A 9,453-nucleotide genomic window follows, 5' to 3' on the forward strand; every position below is an offset into this window, starting at 1 on the left:
ATTATTAGATAATAATAAAAAACAACAAAATAAAAAAAAATAAAAACAACAAAAAAAAACAAAAAACAAAAAACAAAAAAATAAAAAAAAATAAAAAACAAAATAAAGAAAACTACAAAATGACAATATGGTGGGAGGGGGTAGATGGAGGAATTTTATAAATTATGGGTATATATAATAATACCATTTTATTATTTATATGACTATTTAAATTATTGTGAAAACATCTGGGTCCTACCATCCCACAAATCCTAAGACAATAGTTAAGTCATGTAAATTGTTATGGGACCAGGTGTCAAGGTTGTAGAACTCGCTAACCGGTACCTGTTCGGCCGACTACCGAGTAACGAGTACTTGAGAATACTCGGGGAGTACTCGGATTTGATAATTCATGAAGAAATATTTTTAGAAAAAATATAATGTCAAAATCATAAGTTGATTGAAATACATAACAAAATTAGATACATATAAATACACAAAAACTGAAATACACACAGTGGTTCACTTCGAGAATAATTACTGAAAATTTACGATATATATGTAGTAATAATCGCATATGTGTGTTAAATAATACATCATTAAGTGTCTTTTACACATTAATCTTAAAATTCTTGATTTTTTCTCTGTTTAAGATAATTTTGACCATTTGACCGAGTTGGCCGAGTACTCTCCTGAGTTGATCGATTTGGTCCGAGTTGTACCGATATTGACCAATTTCCGAGTTATTTGGCTGAGTAGGCTTAACCCGCCTCAGTAAGAGGCCGAATCCAAGTACTCGGCCGAGTTGACCGAATTTTACAACACTATCAGGTATAAATTATTTACTGTATTGGTTTAAAAACATTTAAATAAATATAGTTAAGAGTAAAATTATTTCTTTATACTTTAATATGGTGATTAATGGATTATACTCTAAGTTAATCATCTCGTCATAAAAATGTTAATAGTTAAGTATAATGGTGTCTTAGTGGACAAAATTCTAAATATTTAATAAAAATAGATGAAAACAATGTTTAGTAAAGAATGTAATATGATGGTTTTATAACTCTTTATACGATCCGATCATAATCTTGCCAACATTAAAAAAAAAAAAAAAAAAACAATTTACAGGTAGAGTTGGCAATGAATCGATTTAGGTTGAGTTTGAATTCAACCCATTTATTAATTAGATTGATCATTTCAATCCAGCATAGCCTGTTTATTTATATGAGTTGATATTTTTAATCCAACCCAACCTAACATTTCAGATAAATGAGTTGTTATCGAATTGAGCTGTTTATATAATTTCTAACACAACCTATTAAATAAATTAGTTTAAGTTGGATTAACTCATTTAAAATTAAAAAAAAAAGTAAATAAATTAACTAAAGATTGAACCATTTAAATTACTTCTAAACTTAAATAAAATTTCAAAGTATGACAAAAGCATAATCTCAATTCGCAAATACAAAGAAATTGTTCAAATAACATCAAAGATGTGTAATTTTGAAGTGATATTGAAGAGTAACTAATGTTGTCCGTAAAAAAGATTAAGAATTATGATTGTATTTTTTACAACATAAATCATAATACAACATTGGGATTTATAAATTAATATTTAAATTAATACATAATAATGTTTAAAAAATGTATTAATTTAAATATATAATATACTTAAATGTGTTTGAGGGTTGAAAATGGATTGATAATTTTTACCCAGCCCAACCTATTTAATTAAATAAGTTAGACGGGTTGACCCATTTAATTTAAATTGGTTGGAAATCTCAACCCAACCTTCCAATTTTAGGTTGAGTTGGTGGATTGGATCGATTTTTGTCGGTTCTATTTACAAAAACATTTTTGAAAGTACTTGTAGATGCGATTGTAAAGTGACACTCATCATCAAAGCAAACCGTACATGTTTGCTACTTGCATGATATGCCTTAGGCTAGAAGGAGTAGCCTGTGCCAGGAGCTCACCTCCACCACTCCCATCAACCGTGCTACATGCTTCACTAAGGATAGTTTGTCAACCGGGTAACGAGTAGTTTGTGCCAGGAGCTCACCTCCACCACTCCCATCAACCGTGCTACATGCTTCACTAAGGATAGCTTGTCAACCGGGTAACGAGAGAAGAGAAGAGAAAGAATTGTGATTGACTTCATTTTTCTTTTATTTATTTTTTGTTTTGTTTTTCCAAAATAAAAATAACACAGGATTTAGATGGTATCACTCTCTAACTTTTACAACTTAGATGCTACCACCCTTTCCATCTTATGTGGCTTAAAAAAATCATATATGACAGCATACTAAAGATGCTACCACTCCCTACGACCTTGTTATGAATATATTTTGTTATAAAAGCATACAATAGCAAATATATTTTGTTATAAAAGCCTACATTAGCAAATATATCATTTTAGATGACATGTGTATTATTGATGTTATATTTTTGGGAAAATGATTTATGTGGGTAATTAACTATTGTCTTTGTATTCATTTGGTCATTTTCCTTTTTTTGTATCTGATTTACCATTATACTTATTGCAGTTGTTCACATAAACCATTAAAACTAGCTATTGAAGATTTCCAACAATTTCTTATCTCTAGCGACTCTCCGGTCGTCTTCTCCAGCAAAAATGAGTTTTCTGACGGATCCTTTAATCTCGGCTAGATGACTTACAGCAGCAGCAAGCAGCAGGAGGTGGTGATGGTGGTTTACCGGCGGCAAAAGGGAGGTAGCAGGTAGGTTTCGGTGATGGCGGGAGGAGGTGATAGGTGGCTTGTTGCCTCGTCCCTTCTTCGTCAGGGAGAGAGAAGAGGTGGAGAAAGCTAAGTAGCAGCATCGGCGGCAGGTATCACTTGGATGGCAGTTGAAAAGTCTGTCGGAAAAAACTCATTTTTGCCGGAGGCTCGTCGGAGAAGACGACTGGAGAGTTGTCGGAGATAAGAAACTGTCGGAAACCTTCAATAGCCGATTTTTGTGAACACTTATAACAAATTTGATGGTAAATGAGATACCCAAAAAAAAAATACAAAGGAAATAATTAATTACCCACACAAGTCATTTTCCCTATATTTGCTTTTGAAAGTTGCTATTTTTTGGACATGGGTGTTACATTATGGTTCACAACTTTTCGCCATCATGGTTCACACCCTTTTGCGCCTTTCGGAATGGAAAAAAACAAAACAAAGAAAAACAATCATCTGAAAGCATGTTGCATCTAACATATCTTCATGTATAATTTCAAATTTTATTTTTCTTTCTTTCTCTTTGCATTCCAAACGTGTTATTTGGAAACAGTTTCGGCCACCAAAAGTATTACAATTATGACACTTTTTGACAGAGTCATAGGTTTTATAATCTTACCTTGTGTGCTTAAGAAAAGAGATATTGAGGAGAATAAAAGACTGTAAATGGATGTATGATTACTATAAGATATGATTCACCATGTAACAACTTAATAGCTCTAATAGCTCCAGCCTAATCTACACAAGTGGTCTCATATTCTCAATTAGTGGCCAAAATAAATGCAACATTTCTGCAACTCCAACTTCCTACAATTGTAACAACTTGATAGCTCTAACAACTTTTGTTACTTGATCCCTGCTTTCTCTAAGCTTGCCATGTATGTCATGTAACAAGTCCATATGTACGCAAATGAGTTGCTCACTAATGGCTGCATTTTCACAAAACCAATACACGATTTAACATCAAAATCTTCATGAATCAATGAATCAATGAATCAAACCAACGAAGAAATGATTTTTTTTTGGTTAATTACCTGCAAATGAACAGGGACGAATCTGAATGTGATAAAATCACAAACAGGCCAATACATAACACCATTGATCATAGTAGGAATCAAGTCTCGCTTCAATCTAGCAACAATTTCTCTACCATTTTCACCTGTGAATCATTCGATCAAAATTACACAAATCTCAAAGTAAAACACCAAAGGCAGCCATTAAAATGCAAGCAAGAAGTGAAGAAACTAGTAACCTTGTATGCCTGCATTCACAGAGAAGAACACGACAGTCATAACAGGTCCAAATATCGCCTGACCCAAGAACATTTTCTTGAATGTTGACATAAGGTCACGATTTGGAAAGATTCTCGATACGAAATTGAACCAATAATGTAGTGCTGGACCTAATACGATCATTCCATATCCAGCCATGCGAAAAGTTCTTATACCATCGTAAGACTCTGAAGATGATCGAGTAATTGTCTGAATATGAGTTGAACAAGAAAAGGACACATTTTGAACATATAAACTCGATTAAAAATCAAGAAATTACAACCCCAGTAACAATAAGAAGAAATCTAACAGAAAACGAAGAGCAGATTCAAGTACCTGAGAGGATAAATCAGAAGCAGTATAAATAAGAGCAGAGGTGATGCTTTTAGTAAGAATGGGTCGGGTTTTAATCATACCCAAATACCATCCAATAAACGCACTCTTTGAAATCGACGATAAACGCGATGCGCTCTGTGTATTGGTGGTCGGAAATGGAACAGAAAACTCGATGTCTTTCGCTTTTCTTTGAGGAAATCGGGAGTATGAAGCTTTGGGTTGTTGGAAAGGGGTTCTGGTAATCGGAGCTCCAAGTGAATCGGAAATCGAGTGTCTTTTCCAGATGGTGTTGATGTAGATGTGTGCCTTGTTGCCATTCTTGAGGAAACCTGCGCTCATTTTTTTTTTTCGTTTCTTCTCCTGAATTTGTGGGTGGAGGTGTGGTTGTTTCTAGGGTTTATGTAGGTGAGATTTTAAGGAAGTCGGCTTGTTTTTGGGTTAGTCAAGAAAAGACGTGTCGTAGTGTCAAGAGTTCAAGATTTATGTAGTTTGGACAGACATCCTCGTCGACCGAAGGAAGTCGACTCCTTTTTTCAGAAAAGGACTACTTATCATTTTAATTACACTTTACATCAATCTTTTATTTGGTTTGTGTAAATTATGTGGTTGTTTTTCACTAAAGATAATCTTTATAATTTAGTTTTAGTTTTTGCTTTGATTTTGCTTTTTCCTTTTAAATTTTTAATTGTTGTATAATTATTTATGTTATTAGACTATCCGTCATGGTCTTCACGACCACCATCGTCTTCCACCTCCAGGTCACCACCACAACTCTTCCTCAACCTAGCTCGGAAGGTGCTCAACATCCATTTCCTCGTGGTATGCAAGAGAGAAGAAGAGAGGAAGATAGAAGAAGAGAAGAGAATAAAGACCTAATTAGTTGGTGTTTGTATTCTAGATACAACTAATAGTGATTGAAGTGTAATCCCAAAAATATTAAAAATGAGGATATTTCTATCGATTAGAAAATAAACTATATCAAGTAAAGTTTAATTCACCATTTATCATCATGAAGGCTTTAGATGGTACTACTGGTTTGTATCTTGGACTCAATCATAGACATTTATTAAAAAGAAAGTTATACACCAAAATATATAGTTCCTTAATAATTATTTTCTCTACACTTTATTGAAAATTTATTATGAATCTTTTATATATAAATAAGATTTATATATCTACTCTAATAAATGAATGTTTTTTTTGTCACTTGTCACACTCTCATTCAATTTGTCAAATATCATTTTGTAGTTATTTTGAATTAATTTTTATTCCACATGTCATTTTATGGTTTTTCTATTTTATTAATTTCACATAGTATTTAATAAATGCTAAATGCATATTAATTTCTTTAATGAACTTTCTTTTTAATTTCAAAATTACTAGATTAAAGCTTTATTAATTTCTTTTATTTATTTATCTAAATTATTTGTTTAAATTTAAAGAAAAAAAACACTTTAATTTTTATAATTCAATATTTTTATAATCCAGTATAGATCTATACACAAACTCATACGCTCCCCAATTAAGGAGATTCTGATACAAAACAGTCATGGCATGTAGTGACATGCCCTGCTTAATGGCTCACATAACTATGTTTATGTATATGTAATGTATATGTAATGTATATGTGTGCTAGTTGTATTGTGCGTTCTTTCTCTATCTAGCCTGTATGTTTGTTTCTCGTCATAGTGTCTATTGTTTGTTTCTCCTCACTCTGTTTCATGTTTGATTCTCATCATAGTATGTATTGACTCATGTATGAACTGACTCATTGTATGTTTCATTGTTCTAGTAATAGTATCTTCCTAAACTACCCCTATGGTAGCTTACTAGTAAAGTATGTATTGACTCATGTATGAACTGACTCATTGTATGTTTCATTGTTCTGTATGCCCGTGCTACCCAAGGGCATGGATTTGGATGAAAGAAATAACTTTTTATATCTATATACATATACATAGTACATAACTAGGATTCAAACGACCTTCGGACAACTAACCTTGATACGCTAAGACCACATCAAACAAGAACGGGAAGCAAGGTAGACTAGCAGTCCTAAGTCCTTTCAGTCCTACTTATATAACTATATTTATATAGATACAGAGAATATAAGTTCAAAAGAGTTTAAGTAAAAGTATTTGACCATTGAAAGAGTTTGTAAGACAATTTGAGGTAAAACAGTTTGATAAATAGTTTGGAAAGTAAGTAAACCATTTGTTTGGTAGTCATTAATCACATGTGATTGATATAATAACTATAATTGTTCAACTTGTATTCCCCCCCCCCCCTAAAAGCATTTAAAAACATTTCAAAGGTTATTTTAGGGGTATGAACTCACTTGTAGTGAGTGGTTCTGATGACAATGTTGGATCTGTTGCTAAGTATCAAGTGGTGACTTGAGTACACACGCGAATCCTATTTAGCATATATTGGCACATATGTGAATATAATTAGTGTTATGAATAACTAATTAACGAATTGGGACCACCTTAGGGACTAGTAAACACTTCTTTTGATGTTTTACAACCATAAATGATTGTACGAAGGGTTAAAAGGCTATACAAGAGAGTGTATGGCCAAAATACACACTATAAGTGTGTGTGCGACCATGTGTGCGGCAAGGTGTGCTGCCAGCACCTGTGTGCGGCCAGGTGTGTGACCTGGTGTGCTACCAGAAGTGTGTGCTGCCAGAAAACATGGTGTTCTTGGTGTTCTTGGTGAAAGATGTTACCTTTCCGAATGATACTTGAGAGGATTTTTGAGTCCTAGCTTTGCAAGAGTGTAAGAAATGATCAAAATGACCAAGGATAGTACTTATAGGAGGGTGTGTGCGGTTGGAGGTGTGTGTGGTTGGTCTGTGTGTGACTGGCTGGCCGCACACACTAGTGTGCGGTCGCACACACCAGTTTTGCTGTGTTTGGCTCATTTTTCCAATGCTACAACCAAACTAACCCATCCTCCGACACGTAGCTCAATTATACTAAGCTTTAAGCACTCTTTTAGATCCAAAACTTCATTATAATATAGCAAAACGAAGCTAAATTTGATATAAAAGAAGAATGTAAGCTAGAAATTTCGGGTTGCCACACCTCCCACATACAATTTATATAAGCATAACATGTAATAGCATACAGGATAACCATCGAGCCCCACCCAGTAAGCATATAAGCACATACACATATAAGTGTCACAAAGACATTAAGTATTCTAATATAACAGATCATGGGCTGGCATTTGTGCCTTCGACCCACTAAACACGGTGATGAAACTCACCTCGAACTATAAAATCACACGAATAAATCTATGATTGTTGGTCTGACAAATCCCTGAGCTATCAATAGCAAATAACATCTAATTAATAATTGGATTCCAATCCATAACCATCAGTCCAAAATTAGGGTAAAAAGACCATTTTACCCCTTACCTAATTTGGTCCAATACTAAAGCCTAACTTAGAATCTAAAAGGCCCAATTACCAAAATAATCATCCAAGGCCCAATCATAGCCTAATTTTTCAAATTGGGCCCAAATCCATTTCATGGGCCTTAATCCAAAGTCCAAAAATATTCCTAGCCCACACTTGAATTTTGATGGCCCAACAAGGCCCTAATCATCTAAGCCCAAAATATAGCCCAAACCGAAGACCCAAGAATATGAGGCCCAACCTGTTAAGTACATGGGGAGTACTCAGCTCGTAAGCACAATGTACTCGCCTTAGGGCTTGTACGCTAAGCGTACCTGCTTGTACGCCTAGCGTACTCCTTCATTGAGTACGCCCTGCGTACTCGCCTTAGGGCTTGTATGTTAAGCGCACCTGCTTGTACGCCTAGCGTACTCCCTCATTCAGCCAACTTTCATTTCCAACAATTAATCCATCAAGACTTTACTCGAAAACTTAGATCTGGCTTCCATGAGATGGTTTATCATGTAAAGTTGCTAACTTTATGTGCATGAATGGCTTAATGAAGCCCTTAAAGCTCAAAAGGACTTAATAAATGACTTATGAGACCATAAACCCCATAAAGTTTGCACCTTTAAGCATAATGAACCCTCCAAACATCCAGATCTACAAGATTTAGCTTCTAAAACGACCTTAACCCATCAAGACCAACCAAAAGAGGACAAAGAAGCATAAAATCATAACTTGAAGAGATCTAAGCAAGGATAAGACAAGGCATGGGCTTGATACCTCAAAAGACTTGCAAAATGAGTGATGATTCTGGATCTCTAAGCTTCACACTAAGCAATGCACCTTCAATCTTCTTCAATCCATTAAAAATGAGCAAAATAAGCACCAACTTCATCTCAAGAGCTCAAAGACACAACAAGGGAGGCTAAGGGTTGAAATTTAGGGCTTATGAGGTATGGAGGCTGATAAAGAGGCCGGCCCTAGGGACTTAAGGAGTTTATATATAGGGTGCAACACCATAAAATTAGGGTTTCATTAACCCCTTGTATGCCCAGCGTACGAGGCCTCATTTCCCAGTGTACAAGGCCTCGTTGCCCCGATCAATCCCACCTAGTACGCTAAGCATACCATGTGGTATACTCTACATACTAGCTTCTTGGCTAGTACGATAAGCGTGCCCAGTGGTACGCCCCACATACTAACTCCAAGGACCAAAATGCAATAATTAAATACAAAGGGGCTAAGAAGGAACATACCAAACATACCCAAATCCAAGTGTTACAACTCTCCCCCACTTGAATCAGATTTCATCCTCGAAGTTTGCTGCCCCGAATAGTGCTCCTTCATCTCATTTTCCGGCTCCTAAGTCCACTTTGAACCCTTCCGATGTTGCAATTGCACATTCACCAACTCTACGACCTTGTTCCTCAAGGTTGCCATCTTCCGATCAAGAATCGCCACCGGTCTCTAAATATAATTCAGGCAGTCATCCACCTAAATATCCTCTAATGGTACCACTGCAGAATCATCCACTAAGAACTTTCGTAACTAAGAGATATGGAATGTGCTATGAATCTGACTGATCTCATCTGGAAGATCCAAGAGATAAGCAACACGACCCACCCGAGCTAAAACCCTAAAAGGACCAATATATGTGGGGCCCAGCTTGCACTGCTTCCTGAATCATATGACACCTTTCCAAGGTGAA

The 9,453-nt window shown here is 35.2% G+C and overlaps 1 protein-coding gene across 1 annotated transcript; it reads right to left on the reverse strand.

The window, feature by feature from the left end:
* Positions 1 to 3,387: 3,387 nt before the first annotated feature.
* Positions 3,388 to 4,810, reverse strand: LOC145006621 (uncharacterized). Its single transcript, XM_078965702.1, has 4 exons — positions 4,337 to 4,810; positions 3,982 to 4,210; positions 3,764 to 3,888; positions 3,388 to 3,658 (listed from the first exon to the last, which is right to left on the reverse strand). Exons 1-4 carry the CDS (start codon positions 4,673 to 4,675, stop codon positions 3,575 to 3,577), a joined length of 777 nt encoding a protein of 258 aa, XP_078821828.1. The 5' UTR covers positions 4,676 to 4,810; the 3' UTR covers positions 3,388 to 3,574.
* Between the last annotated feature and the right edge of the window lie 4,643 nt (positions 4,811 to 9,453).

The sequence above is a fragment of the Lactuca saligna genome, chromosome 7, assembly GCF_052625555.1.
Source record: "Lactuca saligna cultivar CGN05327 chromosome 7, ASM5262555v1, whole genome shotgun sequence".
In the NCBI taxonomy this organism is placed as follows: Eukaryota; Viridiplantae; Streptophyta; class Magnoliopsida; order Asterales; family Asteraceae; genus Lactuca; species Lactuca saligna.